This window comes from Ursus arctos, unplaced genomic scaffold (genome assembly GCF_023065955.2).
Source record: "Ursus arctos isolate Adak ecotype North America unplaced genomic scaffold, UrsArc2.0 scaffold_28, whole genome shotgun sequence".
NCBI lineage: Eukaryota > Metazoa > Chordata > Mammalia > Carnivora > Ursidae > Ursus > Ursus arctos.
The window spans coordinates 22,769,081-22,788,703 of NW_026622963.1; the positions used below are offsets into that span (position 1 = coordinate 22,769,081).

Below are 19,623 nucleotides of genomic sequence, written 5' to 3' on the forward strand. Positions count from 1 at the left end.
GCAGATTCTTGGCCCACCCAGCCCTACTAACAAGAAACTCTGGGAGTGGGGCCCAGCACTCCAAAAACAAGCCTTGTGCACACTAGCCTAGTATTGGACACTGAGTCACTGTTGCCTGGAGGGGTGGCCCAAGTGGACTGTCCCTGGGGGATTGTTTCTCTTCCCCCACCTTCTCTAGGCACCATGGCTGAGGCTTTTGAGGACGGGGTGAATCTGGAGGAGGGAGCGGGCCCAGGGCTGGTCCACCACCCAGACTGTCTCCCTGTCCCATTCTTTCTCCTAGCCCATCGTATGCCGCTGATGGCACGGATGGGATTTACCCCCAAGGATAATGGCAGACTCTCTACAGCAAATATGTAAGCTGTTCTGGTTGAGTGGCCGAGCATATCTCTTCTCCCATGGACTGATTTCAAGTGCATTATACATACTCTGCTCTGAGAGAAATACCCAAAGGCATTTCTACGGAATGATTACAGTAATATCCTCTGGTGTGAGAAGCATTATTTGTTGGTAATAGAGGTCCTAAAATTAATTAGTGTCTTATCGATTTCAGTATGTTGTCCTTGAATCATGTTGTTGCTATGTTAACAGTAACTGTCCACTCTTACACACTGTTAGTAACTAAATCTCTTATTGGCAAAGGCAGCGTGTTCCGGAGCCACGTGCGGAAGAGGACCGGTGTGGGGTGGCCAGCAGGTGGGAGGGAACACTGGGAAAGGGCAGCAATGCTCACGGTGACTTCTGTGCTTCTAGGAACTACTCCTTCTACGTCCTTGACAACCAGAACTTGCAGCAGCTGTGGGACTGGGACCACCGCAACCTGACCATCAAAGCTGGGAAAATGTACTTTGCTTTCAATCCCAAGTTGTGCGTCTCCGAGATTTACCGCATGGAGGAAGTGACAGGGACTAAGGGGCGCCAGAGCAAAGGGGACATAAACACCAGGAACAACGGAGAGCGAGCCTCCTGTGAGTGGACCCAATGGCCATGATAAAGTTGTGGCCCCTCCTCCAATCTAGAATGATGGCTGCGTGGGAGGCCCCCTCCTTGTCTCGCTAGGGGGGACACGGGGCCTCCTGAACCAGCCCTTTGCGCATATGTGTGTACCTTCAGAGTCAGTCGTGGGGCCAATTCACGACAGATTCATATTTGTCAATGTTCCTTCGCATCTCTAGGGGTGCTAAACATTTATAAATAGGCTCCTTCTCAAAGGGAGTATTTTACAGAAGTGCTTACAGAATGCAGGGTTAAATCTTTTAAGGCACAGGCAGACAGTGAGATGATTTTTCAAGGAAGAGCTGGTCCTCTCCACTGCCGGAGAGCACGCTCAGCTCAGTCTCCCGCAGTGTAGGGGAAGCCTCAGCGCAGAGGGGACTGAGCTCCCAGCCCAGCGCGGTGGCCACGGGTTCCCTGTCTCTCCCTCAGCCTCCTCCTTGCTCCCACCCCAACACGAAAAAGATAGAGAAAGCCTACCTCCCTGAACGGATACTGCTTTTTAAATTGAGAACCACATAATTATAACCTTGCCATGGTTATAAACTTTCAGGTCTTGTATCTGAGATCTAACAGTACGTCTCTCATCTAACCCTGTATATCAAACCACTTTTAAAAATGTTGTGGTTCTGTTTGGCTGGATAGGGTTATAAAAGTAAAGTGTCTCTCCACCATCGGCTTTTAATAAGGGAAGGGTACCAGGAAAAAAAAGTAGAGTCATTGACATGATCAGAGGTGATTTGCACACGTGTACACACACGTACACACACACGGGAGGGAAGGACTTGTGAAACCATTAGCATTTGACTGGTTAGTTTTGCTGGTGTCTGGATTTACCGGTAGACGCTCAGATCGCTCCGGAAGAGCTTTGGAAGAAGCCTGACACGACATTGCACGGGGTGTTGGCAGCTGGCACCTTCTCCCTCACATGCCCGCCGCAGCCCCTGCCGTTCCCTCTGTTCAAACCACAGCAGAGCAGATGTGGCTGAGCGTGGCCCAAGTGTTTTCTCCTCGAGTCAGATTGTGAATACAGTAGCTATTCATTTTCCTTTGCAAACACAATCATGTTTTCTCTTTAAGTAACACATTAGCAGGAACCGCAACTTTGTTCCAACCTCAGATCAGCACATTTTGCCCCACTGACTTCTTAGCTTTCACCGCCTGTAGCCTCCGCTTCACCTGCTGAGTGTGCATTACGATTGAGGCCAATAGAGGCGGACAAGGACAGTCTGTCGGGGCGCCAGGTCTCCGTGAGCGGAAGCAGTCAGCAACGCTGCCCTGGTTCTTGGGGTCATTTGAATCAGGCCGGAGGAAGAAGGTGGGGCTCCAAGCAGGGTCCCAGCTGCAGCTCCCCAGCGACTTCGCACAGCGCACAGGAGGCTTGGCCAGTGACATTGTTCATGTAGGCACATCATTGCCCGTTGTGTGTTAGCCCCGGCCGGAGGCCTTCCAGTAGTATCCGTGTCCTTCCAGGTCGACACCAAGTTTAGACGCAGAGACGTGCCCCCCCGTGGCACACCTGAGCCGTTCGCCTGTCTTTGCCGATTGCGCAGAAGCAGGCGGAGGTCCACCACTGCAGGACAGTGCCATCCTATTGCAGAAGATTCAGCCCAGCGTAGAGGTAGATCCTCACCTTCCCGGGTCCCCTCGGGAGCCCGGGTCTTAGTGCTCAGCAGAAAGACCAGGTGCCTTGATTGGTCAAGCAGTTCCTCCCTGTCAGGTTAGGAAGCACGGATCCGGGTCCAAGTGCAACCAAGTATGCTAAAACAAAGGAAAGAGCTGTGTTGCAGCTCCATGTGGTAAAATGTCCAGGCCCTTAGTAGAAATCAGAGAGCCACTGAGAAGTCCAGGAAGGGACACGGCATGTACAGCCAGCTTTGGAGAAGAGGGAAGTAGGGCAGCACTGGTGACTTGGCAGACATGTAGAGGAAAAGAATGTTGGGGGCGCCTGGGTGGCTCAGTCGTTAAGCGTCTGCCTTCAGCTCAGGGCGTGATCCCGGCGTTCCGGGATCGAGCCCCACATCAGGCTCTTCCGCTGGGAGCCTGCTTCTTCCTCTCCCACTCCCCCTGTCTGTGTTCCCTCTCTCGCTGGCTGTCTCTCTCTGTCAAATAAATAAATAAAATCTTAAAAAAAAAAAAAAAAAAAAAAGAACGTTGACCTCTGTCACTCATGGATATACCTTTGTGCCCCAGGTGAAAGCGACGTCCTGCACTTCACCTCTACGACCACATGGAAGAATCACATCATCATAAGGTGGCACCGTTACCGGCCCCCCGACTACAGGGACCTCATCAGCTTCACTGTCTACTACAAGGAAGCGTGAGTTTCTGCGCTCGGTGGGGTCCCGCGGGCGGGGCCACCCGTGCTGCTCCCTCACCATCCTCCCATCTGTCACAGGACCTCCATCACCGCGACGACAACCACAACAACACAGTGTTAGCTCGAGGCTTCAGTGGGTGATTGAGAGGGGTTTGAATAAAATAATTCCAAAGAGAAAAGCTTGTGTTCTAGAGAATTAGATGAAGTCCAGACTTTCATAAAGTGGGATAGAGGATGTGCCCACTAACCTGTACCCCAGGAACACCCCGCAGGACACCCAGCTCCCCTGGAGGGAACCCCCAGATAGATCTATCATCGTATTCCTGTCTCTCTATCAAGGAGCCCTTCCCAAGACCTGGTCCTCTGCTCTGGGTCATGAACTAGGGAAGGAAAATGGAGAGAGACTGACCTTCTTGTGCCTTCTGGTGATATTCACCTGCCTCAGCAGCCATGACTCGTTCCTCCAGATGGCACTTCTTTTGGTCCCCTCTTCCTTCCTTTCCCTCCTTATCCAGGTGGTTCCACCAACCTCCTTAGTCACCCTCCTCATCCAGCTCCCACTGTGATGCTCCAGGTCTCTTTCCCCAGTGCTTGGCTTCCTCAGAGCTGGAACCAGAGCCACCAAGGACAGTATCTTGTCCCCTTTCCCCTGCTGGAGCCGGGGCCCTAGGAAGGGTCATAGCAGTGAAAAAAGTGGGTCTCAGGATTATTAGGCATTCAGTGTGTTTCTGGATGGGAGTCGTTCATGGTCTTCCGTCATGACGACAGGGAGGGGTAGGTTAACATCTGTTTTGGAAGCCCGCGGCCAGGGACTGTCCAGCCCTTTCATCTGATAGATGGAGAATCCCCACCTGCCCAAGCATGTGTGCAAACTACTCTCTGCTCTTTCATAGTCCCGCCAGTGCTTTGGCAGCGTTGACTGGTAATCTCACCAAGGAGTTGATGCTAGTTTCCAAGACACTCTGGAAACTAAATATTTGAATATTATAAGATACTTAAGCAATCACAATTGTTTGTGAGCAAATGAGATTTTGGAAGCTCTATTTTAGAAGCTGTGTCCTTTTTCCCCAAAAGTTTTATTCTTCATCAGTAGCTGATGTTTGCATTAAATGATTATGCTTGTTTTTTCTTAATGGTGAAAAATGCCACAATTGGAAAAGAGAAAAATAGCCTTTGCCTGCACGCTTAAGGAGCAGTGCTTTCAATCCCAGTAGTAATGAGAATTTACCCTTTCTGAGGCAGGGTATGTAGTTCTGTAGTGCATTTGTAAACGTGGTAAAACCTGGGGTCCCGTTGCTGCATTTTATTCTTCTGTACAAATCTAATGGACTATTTGTTTGATTTAGAATTCCCACTAGAGAAAGTGTGACTTGCTAGGCCCCTGGGGAAGATTTCCAGGAGCTTTGACATCAGAGACCTAAACCTTCCTCTGAGCTTCATCCACTGTCTTTCTAGACCTTTTAAAAACGTCACGGAGTACGATGGCCAGGATGCCTGTGGCTCCAACAGCTGGAACATGGTGGATGTGGACCTCCCTCCCAACAAGGACGTCGATCCTGGCATTTTACTGCAGGGACTGAAGCCCTGGACGCAGTATGCCGTGTATGTCAAGGCGGTGACCCTCACCATGGTGAACGACCACATCCGTGGGGCCAAGAGTGAAATCTTGTACATTCGTACCAATGCTTCAGGTATCCACAGACCGCCCATCCCATATTTTTCATGCGCTCCCCGTGCTTATTACAAGATGTCTCCATCCTGGACCAGTCTGTGCTTTATGTGTCTTTCTTATCAATATATAATGCTATATCATATTATTTTTTTCCCAGTCCCGATATCCTCGGCTCTCCCGGGCCATTTTCCTGGCCCATCTTCCATCATCTGCCTGCTCTGCACCAATGAGCCCAGGTCCTCCAAGGGGGCTGGGGGGGGTTTTTTGGAGGACCCAGCCAGGATCCAGCCCCCTATTTTGTTTTCGTAGTTGAACCTCCAGAAACTGACCACATGCTGCTCTGGTGTTCTAGTTACTCACGTGGCTCATGGGGTTTCCATCTTCATTCTGTAGAGGCAGGGGTTCCAAGGAGGGAGACAGAATTTGGAAAGCGTCAGGCAGAGTACGTTGCAGACGTTCCAGATAGTCACTGGTGAAAATGTTCCTCCTTCTGTCTCTGTGTTCATTTTCTAAACCACTTCATTTTTCTCAACTCCAGAATCTGGAACTAATGAAAGCAAGTGCTTGTATGTAGTAGCCAAGTATATGAAAACCAGCTTAGAGGTAGGAAAATGCACGTGACTTCTAAAGACAATGATGAATATCCCTGGATGGTTGCTGTTTTATAAAACACCCATAAGGTAGCACGAAATAAATTCAAATGGCAGAGAGGGTGAGGAAAAAGTGTTGATGGGGAAAAACCTTTGGCTCACGCATGCCTGCTTCCCCCTCCCCTCCCCTGCCCCATCTCAAGGATCGCATAAGTGGTCACAATCATGTCATGGACCCTGAAGTGTTTATAAAAATAAATCTGGCGCAGGCTTCTGATCCTGGGTGTCGGGTGGTATAGCAGAGGCTCAAAGACAACGAAACAAGTGATTCTTCTAACGTTTGGAATCATTTACTGTAGACAGCTCACGAAAAATAAAAAATCTCTCCTTATTATGACAAGTTCTTTTTTTTTTTTTTAATCCATTCACTTACTTTAGAGAGAGAGTGAGCAGGGGGAAGGGCAGGGAGAGAGAGGGAGAGGGAAAATCCTTAAGCAGACTCCCCGCCAAACACGGAACCCGATGTGGGGCTCGATCCCAGGACCCCAAGACCTTGACCTGAGCTGAAATCAAGAGTCGGCCACCCAACCGACTAAGCCACCCAGCCAGGCACCCCTTTTATATGATAAATTCTTAAGAAACTTATTTCCTTTCCCCAGAGGTGGGAAACTAAGCACCATACAAACTGGGCCAGTTCCCTACGTTTTGGCCCCTGTCTTTACAAGTGGTAGGGACAGAGGAAGACTCTGTCCTCTGCCTCTGCCTTTTTTGTGACACTTAACATTTGAAACATGTAGGGGTGAGCTGTTTATCCTTGAAATACTTGACTTTGGAAACCTGAATGTGGTCACGCATCCAGTGGTGATGTTTTTCCTGAAAAAGCTGGCATTAGTCACAGCTTTTCCCTAAAGCATCCCTCCATACAGGTGTTCAGAACCTTGTCTGTGATACTCTGGGCCTTAAAATACCCTTAAGCTCTTCGCCCCTTTGAAATTTAAAGAGTGGCTTGGATGACCGTGTTGTGTAAGTGGCAGACAGTGAAGAGGTCTCTTGCACTTTGGAAAACCCCCCAAAATCAGTGTTTTCTTGTGAACCCAAGGAAAATAAGATTTCAGTGGTCCCGGGATGCATTTGCCCTTTGTACGTAAGGCAGCTCTGGGTTTGGGTTTGGGAGGCAGTAGTAAATAAAGCTTGTTATGCTTTGCCCGTAAATGAATATTCTTTGGCTGGTAACAGAGTCCATGGCTTGCAGTCGGGGCTCTGGGTGTGTTTGGGTTTGTGGGCTGCTTTTCCTAGTCCTGTCTCATTCATCCCGTGGAAGTGTGGTTATAGAACTGAGAGACTTGCAGGCCGTCTTCCTCCACGCCTCTTAACACACACACCCCGCCGTGCACACACACGCATGCACACACACTCCTGCCCTTTCTCACTTCCCCCTTTGCTTTTTGCTTCTTGCTATTTTTATCAGAGCTCCAGAATCGCAGGCAAAACCCAAGACAGTCCATTTCACCACTTGCTAGAACTCCTGGAGTCAGACCATTTGGAGAATGGCGGTTGTAATACACGAGAACAATCCGCTGTTTGAATTAGCTGTCGGTTTTTAAGTCACCCCCTGTAACCCTGTGTGCCCCACCCCCGCCTTTTTCCATGTGCCGCTCAGTCACGTTAGTTTTCACAGAGATGACCTGAGAGTAGATGCTACAGAGAGAAATGCAGGCGTTGAAGTTAATACGATTTCAAAACAAGGGTCACTTCTCGTTTCGCGTGTCCGCGTTCACCGCCGTTTCCTTCTCCAGGTCAAACCCGCGGCTCCCTGTGGGCTTGCAGCGAGCACCTGACAGCCTGGATTCGGGGTTCATTCTGTTTTCTGAAATGTCCTCTGTTCCCCTTTCCAGTTCCTTCCATTCCCCTGGACGTTCTGTCCGCGTCCAACTCGTCTTCTCAGCTCATCGTGAAGTGGAACCCGCCGTCCCTGCCCAACGGGAACCTCAGTTACTACATCGTGAGGTGGCAGCGGCAGCCTCAGGACAGCTACCTGTACCGGCACAATTACTGCTCCAAAGGTAAGGGGGGCCTGGAGCCCAGCTCCCGCCGTCTGAACCCGTCCACGCCCCGACCGAACACACGGCTTCCTGACAGTTCGAGCCCTCCGTTGGAAAGCGGCCACATTCTCGATTAAACGTGCTGACAGCTGCCCCCTTCTCCTCACCGGCCCACCTGACTTTCATGTCTGCTCTTGTCGGGCTTCTGTTTCCTGAGCAGACAAAATCCCCATCAGGAAGTATGCCGACGGCACCATCGACGTCGAAGAGGTGACGGAGAATCCCAAGACCGAGGTGTGCGGCGGAGAGAAGGGGCCTTGCTGCGCCTGCCCCAAAACCGAGGCCGAGAAGCAGGCCGAGAAGGAGGAGGCCGAGTACCGCAAAGTCTTCGAGAACTTCCTGCACAACTCCATCTTTGTGCCCAGGTACCAAGTGTCATCTGAAAATGTCTCCAGGCCAGTGCTCCGCAGGCAGGTTCCGTGGTGCTGTCTCCACACGGGTGGTTTGTAGGTCAGGAGGGCAGAAGCCCGTAGCCATCAAGGGGGGAACAAGAGAACCAGCTGTCAGTTTGGGTGAGTGGGGTGCCTGTGGAAGGCAGTTAGCCCCAAAGGAAGGGGGACCGAGGGCTCATGCTGTTGGGGGCTGTGGGCGCGTCAGTGCCCCTGCGTCAGCCACACGGCCTCCCATGGAGAGCAGGTGGGCTCTCAGCTGTGGGGACAGGGAAGTGAAGCTCAGAGAGGCCCACACCCATGGAGACCAGCGAATGGAAGGGCTGGCGTGCGGGCCCTTCTTGCCCATCCCACTTCTCCCTGTGGCCTCTTGAAGCCCGGCTGAGGAGAAGTGAAGCAAGAGGGAGAAAACCAGAGTGAGATTTCAAAGTGGCCCAACTTCCAAGCACAGCCAAGTGCCACAGGCATCCTTCATAAGCAGGTTTGAGAAGCAGCGGAGAGGACGGCCTTTCAAGGCAAAGCGGCCCCTGTCCCCAGGAATCTATCTGCTCCCCTGCTCCAGTCCCCAGGTCTGCCAAGTGGGAACAAAAGTGGAGGACTGACGGTGCAAAGCCACACTAGTCACAGTAGCCAAAGCTGGGGAACGACCCACGTGTCCATCAGTAGATGAATGGATAAGCAAAATATGGTCTAGCCATGCAATGGCGCACTACTCAGCCGTAGAAAGGAATGAGATTCTGACGAAGGGCACCACTCGGATGGACCTTGAAAATATTATGCTAAGTGAAAGAAGCCAGACGTGAAAGGGACAGATATTATAGAATTCCACACATACGAAGCATTTACTAGAGGCAAATTCACGGTGACGGAAAGTGCATTCGAGGTTTCCCAGGCTGGGGGAGGAGGAAATGGGGAGCTCGGCCTTAATGGGTCTCAGAGCTTCTGTCGAGGTGATGAAAAATTTGGGGAACAGTGGTGATGATTGTACAACTTCATGAACGCCATCAGTGTCATTGAATCGTACACTTAAAAATGGCTCAAATGGCAAGACTTGGGTATTTTTTTTAATTCAAAAAAAATTTTTTACGACAATAAGAAATGGTTTTTAAAAAAAGCCGTGGGGGGGGGGGGGGGTCCAGCAGGGCAGCCCGGCAATGTCTGGGGAAGGAGATGGAAACGGAGTGGCGGTCCGCATCTCCCTTTCCCCCCTGAGAGATTGTAGTGTGGCGTTTACAAACAGCCTCTTGCCTGGAATGTGAGCAGAGGAGCTGGATTCAGTTGCACCCACGCGCTCCCGGTCCCCACGGTGCCCCAGCCGCCAGCCCAGTGCCCGGCGTGTTCGACGATCACTCTGCTTCCTGCCCCTGCCCCTGAGAGGCACCACAAGCCCATAACTTCTGTTGATTCCGTCATTACTTCGCCCTTAAAGGCTTACTTAGGTTGTAACAACAAATGGCTTTTAAAGTGATTTTTTTTTTTCCCTGTTAAGTGACCTTCCTGATATTTGTGTAATAGTCCAAGATAGCCATCTTACTTTGAAAAATTCTTAAGACAGAAAGACCTCTTAGAGTGGCGGGCATTCTTTTCAGAACGAAGCTTTTCATTGCTTCGTGCCCCTCCTCTCCTCTCTAGGAGTCGAAGCCACTGGAGTGTGGGTAGGAGAGCCTTCTGTGGGTCCTCCTGACCTGCTCCACGGGAGACCTCTCCTTCTAGGGCTGTGTTTCAAGTGTTAGTCCAGATTGTCTGCAGGTCATGAGTAGTTCCAAGAATAAGAGCGTTTGAGGAGCTCAAAGATGTTTAAAAACTAGAATTCGGGCTTAGTGGCTTCTCCAACAGCCTAGTTAATGAGCGATCCATTTGGGACTTGGCCCTGCCTTTCGACACTTTAGGGCTCTTGCCCTTTGGTGGCACTGCTTCTCAACGTGGGCCATCTCCCCCCATGTCAGCGGAGGCCCAGCTAGTGTTACTTGCTGTGGACACAGAAGCGGGTGGATCCAGAGTGTCCCAGACAGGCTGGGCAGGCGTTGTCTGTTTATTCTCCAGCGAAAGCTGTCGGCTCCGTGGCTGTCTCATCCCACTGGCCCACCAGCAGTTCAGGTTCTGAGTCCAAGCTTTGGAAAAGTTTTGCTAAAGGGCCCAGAGCTTTCAGTTTGTAGTTACAAAGCAGTACCTTTCTTTCTCATCAGATGGGGAACACGAGATCAGGCAAAGTGAAGGCAGAGCTGTGGTTGACGCGGGTATTAGTAGTGCCTTCTGTCCGTGCTAGTGAATTCAAAATAAGTTTCCTCTATGCCAAATTCCCCCTGACGAATGCATGCGTCCACCCCTGTGGCCCCGACATTCTCTCCCCTAAGACAAGTCTGACCTGCTATTCTGTCTTTTCGTAGGATGAATGTAAATACTGCATTTGCCCACAGTGAGTGGCTACAGTTTATACGAACTTCATATTTTCTTTAATGCCTCCTACGGAGGGTGTAAATCTCATGTCCACACAATTTGCCACACAATTTTGATAGAAGGAGTGTCTGGCTGGCAGAACGCTTGAATCATAAAGGAAGGTTTTCTGTTTTACAACTAAACTATCCAAAGACGATTTTTATTTCTTTCAATTCATTTTTTTTAAGATTTTATTTATTTATTTGAGAGAAAGAGAGACAGTGATAGTGACAGAGATAGCGAGAGAGAGAGAGAGCACGGGCAGAGAGGAGAGGGAGAAGCAGGCTCCCCACTGAGCAGGGAGCCAGACGCAGGGCTCGATCCCAGGACCCTGAGATCATGACCTGAGCTGAAGGCAGACACTTAATCGACTGAGCCACCCAGGCGCCCCTTGTTCAATTCATTCTAAGAACAGTTTGTGTGGGGGCTAAAGCCAGTCAAGTCAGGTTTGGTATGTTACATATTGTCCAACGTGTCCCATATGGTTTGAAGTAGAATGGAAGCTAGAGTTTGTAAGTTGCTTTCTGGAGTCCATATTTGTGGTGAAGGTCTTTTATTGACCACTGCCTTTAGTTTTTAAATCACATATAGTTGGGTTTAAATAACTGTTAAATGTTGACAGGTTTTGAAGACTGAAAGGTTTTCTGATGGAATAAGTTGTGTCATGGGGTCAGAGTGGGGAAAGCTGACAGTGATCCTTCCTGTTGGTCACACCATTTGGAAATGTGGCTGTTTACAAAGAATCATGGGTGTGCCATTCTGCTTGCCCCATACCTTGTCTTCCTGATAATGTCCCGTGTGGCCTCCCTCCCCCCAGTCCCTAACTTGGTGTCACTAGTAACAGGTGCAATTCCAGGTATATGGGGATGGGCTGTGGGAAGAGTTTGGGCAAAGTATTATTTTGCAGTGGATTAAACCCAAGTAACTTCTCTCTTATAGACATAAGGGTGTATTGTGTTGGTTTTATGTGTTGCATTGGTTTTGAAGAGAAGGCAGGACATTCATTCTGGTAGGTGTCAAAAAAGACCTCCCTAGCAATAAATGTAGTTCCTTGTGTCCTTCCCTTCCAGGAAGGTTGGTTGGTGTGCAGGGTGTGAGGATGGGAAACGATCAGCCTCATCTCCTAATCTTTCGTCCCCGTATATTACAAAAGTGAATGCAGTGGGGCCATTAGCACACGGCCTGACCCTGCGGTTCTCTGCCTGGTGGAATGAGCATATCTGGGTTGAATGGTTCATGTTTTGGGTCAGGACCCACCAGGTCACTGCACAAAAGCGGTAATGGCATTTTCTGCAGGGGAATCCATGGGCTGGGCAGACTGGGGCGTTGGAGGCCCATTCCCCAAGCCCCCTGCTTTTCCCTTCCAAGTTTTTCACTTCTAGGCAAATAAGGACCCACAGGAAGCCTGCTGAGTGTCAGCTGAGCCGCAAATGGCTCCCAGGTGCTCTGATTCCCTGTGGGACTTCTCTTTCTCCCCCGCATGAGATCTGATGAGCGTTCCCACTTTCTGGTCTTTCTCCTTGCCTTGGGGTGTTAGTCTGCTTTCCCAGATGAGCTTTGTTCTGTGTCGTCCGCACGCTTTGCCTGCACACAGGATGGTGACGCCCGCTGACAGCCTCAGTGTGGAATGGACAGCAGCCTGCTTCCCACTGTTTCTGGTGGTTGGCCTGAGGGTAGCTGTTTCTTGTCTGGGTGCTTACTCTCATGTTCTGTTGCCTTTGCTTCCAGTAAATATGAGGGGCTTGTTTTTAAGGTTTCTGAGGGGAGCCCAAAGCCTTTTTTTCCACATCCCACAACAGCTGCGATTGGAACAGTCGCCCTCTCCAGCTGTTTGGCCTGCCTCATCTGCCCTTTGGGTGTGAACATTCTCTTTTGATTTCTCTTTTGCTGTCCTCTTGCTTTTGTAGCTGTTGTTCTAAGCCCTAGTCCAGTCCATGACAGTGAGTGACTCTACCCCTGTCAACAGCAGGGCCTTGGAGAGGCCACAGGAGGTCACTGCTGAGTGAGAGACAGGGCCAGACTGGAAAGACCTCCAAGAGTGTGAAAAATACAGACACAAGGGTCTCAGAGGAAGAGAGAGCCAGTGGAAGCCCCAGAGGGAAGAGTCTGGGGGTCTAAGCAAGTGCTTAGCATCTTTCTTCCCACAAAGGAGGTCAGAGAAGCCACCATGACAGGCCCTTGAACCCCCTCTGCCCATCCCTCTGGAGCCTACACCACACAGCTCACCTCTCACCTGACCCCCTAATAAATCTTAGTGTAGCCAGCAGGTTGGTCACCTTTAATGCTTCACCATAAGGTCAGTGGGCCAGGTAGCATGGGCCAGGATGCTGCAGAGCCAGGAGTGACTGAGGCATTTGTTCGCCTCTAGATACAATGGAGTAACCACTCTGGGAGCCAGGGGGCAGTTTGTGTGCCGATTCTGCACAGCAGAGAAAGCAAAATAAATAACGAAGAAGGAAATCCCCATATTATTTGTTGGTTCTTGTCCAAAGGGGCTGAATAGCTCCTTTCATCCAAAGTTAAGATATTTTCTTTTCTTTCCATTACTCTAACCCAAGTCATAGGAGGGACAAAAGAGGTAGAGGCACTTACAAGCCAAGTTTCTCTCTTCCTTGCAGACCGGAAAGGAAGCGGAGAGACGTCACACAAATCACCAACACCACCATGTCCAGCCGAGGCAGGAACAGCACAGTGGCGGACACCTATAATATCACAGACCCAGAAGAGCTCGAGACAGAATACCCTTTCTTTGAGAGCAGAGTAGATAACAAGGAGAGAACTGTCATCTCTAACCTCCGGCCTTTTACTTTGTACCGCATTGACATCCACAGCTGTAACCATGAGGCTGAGAAGCTGGGCTGCAGCGCCTCCAACTTTGTTTTTGCAAGAACCATGCCTGCAGGTAGGGTGTGATCCAGCGAACCCCACTCCTGACTCACTCACAGCCCAGTGGAGAAGCTTGTGTTTTATGAACACAAGGTGTGTCATCCAGGGCAATCACCCTTAGTCTCCATCCTGCTTATTGAAGAACGGGTGGGTATTTGTAGTCAGCATGGTAGACTAGAAGCCCAGGGAATGGAGCCCATTCATAATGACATCATTTCAACCCAGTCTTCACACAAAGTCCTACAAGAGCAGGGAGCACCCTTCAGGGTCAACTCCCCTCCTCCCACTTGGTTCACATTGTACATTCCCATGGCCCTATTCCCCATTTGTGCACAGTCGTTCTTGAGTCATCAGGTTCAATGGAATCAGTTAGCTGTCTTGATTCAGAGTGACATTTGCTCCTCAAAGTCAACTGCCGGAGTAGCCTTTGGTCCTGCCTCTTCGGTCTTCACCTTCCCCTTGGAAGTTAGAAGCTGCCTGTTGCTCACACCGCCATCCATCCATCTTTAAGGATAGGTGAACTGCCCATTCTCTTTCCTGCCGGGGTTAGCAGGTAGTAGAGAAGGAACCCAGAAGAAGTGGAATCTGGGAGGGGAACCTCCAGGGCACCGTGCTGGCGCTGACGCATAGCATGTCTCAAGGCCACTGTCAGCTTCCCTGGCCTCAGTTTCCCCACCCTTCTGGGAGAGACAGAAACCAGCTCGTTTCTCAGAGCCTTCCCCGGCTGTAACTTGCAGTGACCCTTGCTCAGCACTTGGCTTACTGCTTTACGCAGAAGCAAGAGCACAAGCGCCCAGCCTCGGCTAGCAGCGACGCTGGAGGAAGGGTGGACGGTGGCCGCTGCGAGGGCCGGCTTCCCAGGGGCTTCCTCACAGGCCTAGCTTGAGGGCCATCCCTCATGCCTGCATCAAAGTTGCGTTGGCCGCATGCGGACAGATACAGACCCGGAAGGCTCCATGTGGCCACCTGGAGGCTTGCTGCCCCCGCCTCTGCCCACAAGACGCCTTTTCGATGCTGCTTGTGTTTGATGGCCTCACATAGTTTCCCTTCGTGAGTGGGAGAAGCCAAACAGCAGACATAAGTTACTCAAGTTACAGGGTTCTCCCACTGTACTTGATAGCAGGCTTTTTTGTTGGGGGAGGGGGTTTGCTGAGCGGAGAAGGATTGTGGCATCTTAGAGACCCCCAGGTCATTAGATTGCTTGGATTCCAAACCCTGTGCTGTGTGTGAGCAGCCGGCCTTGGGGGAGTATATGTGGTTCCCGCCCTCAGCCCTGCACGCACAGACTGGGGGAGGGTAGCTCCCCTGGGGGGACCCGAATCCGTCTTTATCGCTTGTTTACATTGCTGCACAGAAGGAGCAGATGACATTCCTGGGCCGGTGACCTGGGAGTCGAGGCCTGAAAACTCCATCTTTCTAAAGTGGCCAGAACCTGAGAATCCCAATGGATTGATTCTAATGTATGAAATAAAATACGGATCACAAATCGAGGTAAGACTGGTGCAGTGGTCCGCATTGGGCTGTGTCCCCACTCCCCTTGATAGCATGTGCTGCGGGACAGGACAGGCCACCTCCCGGTTAGCTGAGGACTTAACCCCATAACAGAAACCAACTTTGTCACAGAAAACGATCTTTGGGCATAAGCTAGATTGTCTTTAAGAACTTTTCATCTTTCTGGAACTCTTTTTGATTACCAAAAAAATAGATATATATTTGGTTAGAACTTGGGTGTGTTTACAGTTACTGGAAGACTGCCTTTCAGCCTTGGTGTCTTCCCTGTTATTGCAAATCAGGATCATGGTCAGGTGGGATGCGAGAGATGGGGCAGCAGCAGGCACCCATTTCTCACATGCTTATGTTTTATTTCCCCCAGGATCAGCGGGAATGTGTATCCAGACAGGAGTACAGGAAATATGGAGGTGCCAAGCTTAACCGGCTCAACCCGGGGAACTATACAGCCCGGATCCAGGCCACCTCTCTCTCCGGGAATGGGTCGTGGACGGATCCTGTGTTCTTCTATGTCCCAGCCAAAAGTAAGGCTTGGGGAAGGAGTAGCTGGAAGACGCGAAAGCGGGTTGGGCCGGGTTTGGGAAAGCCTGGGCTGGCGGGGCTCTCTTTGCCTTTCTTATTTTCCGTTGGAACCGAGCTGGCCAGATTTCAGAAGGGTCACACTTCTGCCAGCACCTCATTTGGGAGCTCGAGCAGGGGAGCTGCTGCTTGGAGTTCCTACCTCATTTGATGGGCAGGGAGAGGGTGTGAGCCGCTTTTGAGGGTGGGTCAGCAAGAAGCCTTTGCTCTGAATTTGCTTTTATGTTGGAAGCATTTTACAAAGCGCTGAATTGACCATTCCCCCTCTTGTCCAATTCAAGCTGCTGGTTAGGGCTCAGATTTAGGGCTTAGAATCCTAAGAGGTGACTGAAATCTGGGGGCCATCCAGTCCAGCCTGTTCCAGGGAAGGAGTCTTTGTGAGAGCACCTCAGACTAAGGCATTGTCCTCTTCACTGCCTGTCGGTAAAGTACAGATGCACTTTTAAAGCACTAACACACATCGAAAGCACACAGCGCTCGTGGTCTGGCACAGAGACTGGGCCATGTTGTGATTTTATGCTCAAGCATTGTCAAGACAGAATTCTTAGAAGGCCGTACTAGGCAAGGATTTCAGATTTGAAAACTGAGTCTTGTAAAATGTGTAAGTACACCGTGGGCCCTATGCTTGCTTGGCCAAGGAAATCCAGTATTTTATTTGGTGACATAAATATTCCTCATTATTTCCACATTGAGTTTCTATTTCTTATTAGCAACCCAGTTTTTCAGATGATTTCCTGTCCAGATAATGGGATCTAATTTGGCATGACACCATTCCTCACTGCCCCACATGAAAGAGCAGCCCACCTTGCTTACTGGTGCTACTTTGGGTCCAGTGGGTGGTCCTCACATCCCTGGTCCCTCCCAGTGTCCACATCTGTGCTGCCCTGATCTGGCGTCTAAGTTTTTAAATTCAGGATTCAACCTATCCAGCCATCCACCTGGTTAGTGCCTAAGAGTCAAAGACAGGTATTTGAAAATCCTGATAGTACAGATACCAAAAGAAGGATGGCGTGCATAGAATTGCAGACCTTGAGGTAGCATTTTTTGAGCCTGGCACTGGGCCTGAGTTCAGGTTTTAGGGGTAAACAGCTTAAGCAGATAATTCCAACAACTTAGAGTCTGAATTCTCCATGGGGTCCACTAACCTGCTCTCACCAGCAAGCCTCTGCCACCCAGTCCTTCACAGGAATGCCTAGAACCATCTCCAGAGCCGTTTTCTCTTCTCCCCTTTTCTCTCTTCTCTGCATCCATCCCTTAGGAACAGAGCCTAGGTTTAGGGTATAGCATCAGGCCACAGTCTTTGAAATAGCAGCCTTGGCTTCTCTTTGGGGAGGACACGTTCCCCTCTGCCATTGCTACCCTGTCTTTAACCCTGGGAGTGCTGGGATGCCACTGGGAACCCCGAGAGCCCCTTGATGGACTCTGTCCAGCAGAAATTGGCACGTACTGCAGGAAAATGAGATCTGCATGCCTGCTTTGCTGTTTGTCCTTATGTCAGACAAGCCTCCCCTGCTACAGCGTAGCCTCTTTTCCTCTTGTTTAATCCTCAGAGGAGACGGAAGCTTTGCAAGCTTTCTGGCAACCGCTGTCCTTTTAGGAACCCTTCATGTGCTTGAATGCTATTAAATGACTCTTCAGACTTTTCTTCTCCAGACTAAATAATCTCCAGTCTCTTGGCCTTTTCTTGTTGCCCAGTCGCAGAGACCAATTTTCTAGCCATTTCATCATTTTGCTCCTCTCTGGCTGTGTTCCAGTTTCTCCGTTTCCCCACTGAAATGTGAAACTCAGAACACGGTACAACCTGACCAGTGGGCTAAGTGAGACGAATATAAGAAGTTGTCCTCGGGAAGAAAAGCTAAAACTCGGCTGGCTTCCCAAAGGCAGTGATAACTTCAGAGTAGTTTCAAGAATTAGAAAATGCAGGCGGTGCATCCATGTTGAGAGTGATCTGATGAAAACGTCCTTCATTTTAAAAATTAAAATAGTGTTAATAAGCCATAAAGCAGCGTAATGATGATGATGATTTTTAGTGGCAAAATAATCACTGATGCATAACTTCTAGTAGGTGTCACTGGGTCTCCCGTGAGTTCCATCATTTCCGCTTGGACATCTCTACTTGGGTGTCGCATGTGTACCTCCCACTCCTTGTGCACAGAACCGAAATCACGGTTGCTGCCCTCAGAGTATCTTATCTCTCTGTCCTTTGTTCCCAAGGTCAGTCAGTGGTGCCATAATCCACGCCCCGTGCAAGCCTGAAACCTTGCAGTCATCCTCCTCTCTCTCTCTCTCTCTCTCTCTCTCTCTCTCTCTCTCCAGCCACCCATTTCTCATCCAACCCCCAGTCCCATTGATTCTGTGTCACTGAAATCCAGCTCCTACTGCCACCACCACTGCCTCAGCTCACAGCCTCTGGGGTGCTTGCTTTGGGGGCAGGTCTGAGCTGTGGGGGCAGGAACGGTCCCGGGACCACGGCTTCCCAGCTGCCTGTGTGACCCTGGAGAGGACAGTTATCTCTGTGAGTCATCTTCTTTCGTAGCAAAGGAGCAGCGGTCTCTTCGTGAGGCCTGGGCTGGATAATGCAGAACATAGCCAGGTCCCCTCCCACCCCCTGGCACCCTCCAAGATGTGGTGGCCGTGCCTCCTGCGTGCCGCCAGCCCCCTGCAGGCCGTCCTCAGGCAGCACCCTCCCAACATACACAGATCTGCTCGGATCACTGTGGGGCCCGAGAGCTCGCACTGGCTCCCTTTAATCTGCAGAATGAGGTTCAAACTGCCTGGCTTGAACAGGCCCCTTGGGAGCCAGCCCTGCTTCTCCCCAGTATCCTCTCCAACTCTTCCTCTGCACTTGGAAAGCTTCCCCTGACTCCCTTCTCTACTCTACTTTCTTCTCCACATCCTTGCAGTGTGGGCGTCCTTGCAGTGTGGGCGTCCTTGCAGTGTGGGCGTCCTTGCAGTGTGGGCGTCCTTGCAGTGTGGGCGTCCTTGCAGTGTGGGCGTCCTTGCAGTGTGGGCGTCCTTGCAATGTGGGCGGTCCACCTTTTTGGTTGTTGTGCCACCTGCAAACACACGGACATTTGGCTTCCGGCAGAGTCTTCAAAGCTGTGCAACAGCGTCCCCGGTGTCCAGCCTGGCACCTGTCATCGAAGTGCTGGTGACGGGGATGAGCAGGTGCTGTGGTCAGGCTTATAACTAGACCCTAATGTTTGGGGAGAATTCAGAGCAACTTTGGCAAGGGGTGCCATCCAGTTAGGTGTTTTTAAATCGCCTGTGGAACTGTCTTAAGACAGATAAAGGTCCATTTGGGTAGAATACTCATTATGGCTTTTGTGTACCTATCACTTTATTATCTGAAAAGCCTGTTTAAAAATGGTGGGGCATCCTTGATCAGACCTACTCGCCCTTGCTTGATGATCTGGCATCAGTAAAGCTTGAAGAGATTTGGCTCCATGTCTGCCACCGCTGTGCCTATACATTTCCTGGAAAGGTGACCAAAATGCAACACACAAGTGAGCAAAGTGAAGAGATTTCCTGCATGATTCTAAATAATTTCAGATTTTGCGTGATGATTGTTTAGCTTTTCAGTGAGGAATAGCAAATCAGATTTGGGAATCGACTTTCAATTATATGCTTAATCTTCATGGTTGCCTTTATTTAACTATTGGATAAGAGAACATTACTCACTTTCCTTGGAAATATAGGAATATATGCATTCACTGAATTGATGAAAATGTTTTCCGTCTGTTCATCACAAACAGTAACTACTCAACTTCTGTGTTGCACATAATGCATATGTAAAAACAGCCTGGGGCACCTGGGTGCCTCAGTCCGTTAAGCGTCTGCCTTTGGCTCAGGTCATGATCCTGGAGTCCTGGGATCGAGCCCCGCATCGGGCTCCCTGCTCAGAGGGGAGTCTGCTTCTCCCTCTGCCCCTCCCCCTGCTTGTGCTCTCTCCCTCCCCAAATAAATAAATAAAATCTTTTTAAAAGACTTAAAAAGATTTAAAAGATCACACACACACACACACACACACACAGTCATTAAATTACATACAAAGATTATTTTACTCAAACCCACTATTTGAACTATTATTTCAGGATATACTCTACTTTAAAAATGAATTACTCCTCTGTGTGCACTTATTTTATCT

General features: G+C 50.1%; 1 protein-coding gene across 1 annotated transcript in view; it reads left to right on the forward strand.

Moving 5' to 3' along the window:
* Positions 1–19,623, forward strand: part of IGF1R (insulin like growth factor 1 receptor) — a 296,305-nt gene that overhangs the window by 242,046 nt on the left and 34,636 nt on the right. Inside the window, exons 6-13 of the mRNA XM_026510374.4 lie at positions 754–968; positions 3,187–3,313; positions 4,769–5,004; positions 7,471–7,638; positions 7,838–8,042; positions 13,121–13,404; positions 14,743–14,879; positions 15,262–15,421. Coding sequence (XP_026366159.1) covers positions 754–968; positions 3,187–3,313; positions 4,769–5,004; positions 7,471–7,638; positions 7,838–8,042; positions 13,121–13,404; positions 14,743–14,879; positions 15,262–15,421 — 1,532 coding nt within the window. The remainder of the gene's footprint in view (positions 1–753; positions 969–3,186; positions 3,314–4,768; positions 5,005–7,470; positions 7,639–7,837; positions 8,043–13,120; positions 13,405–14,742; positions 14,880–15,261; positions 15,422–19,623) is intronic.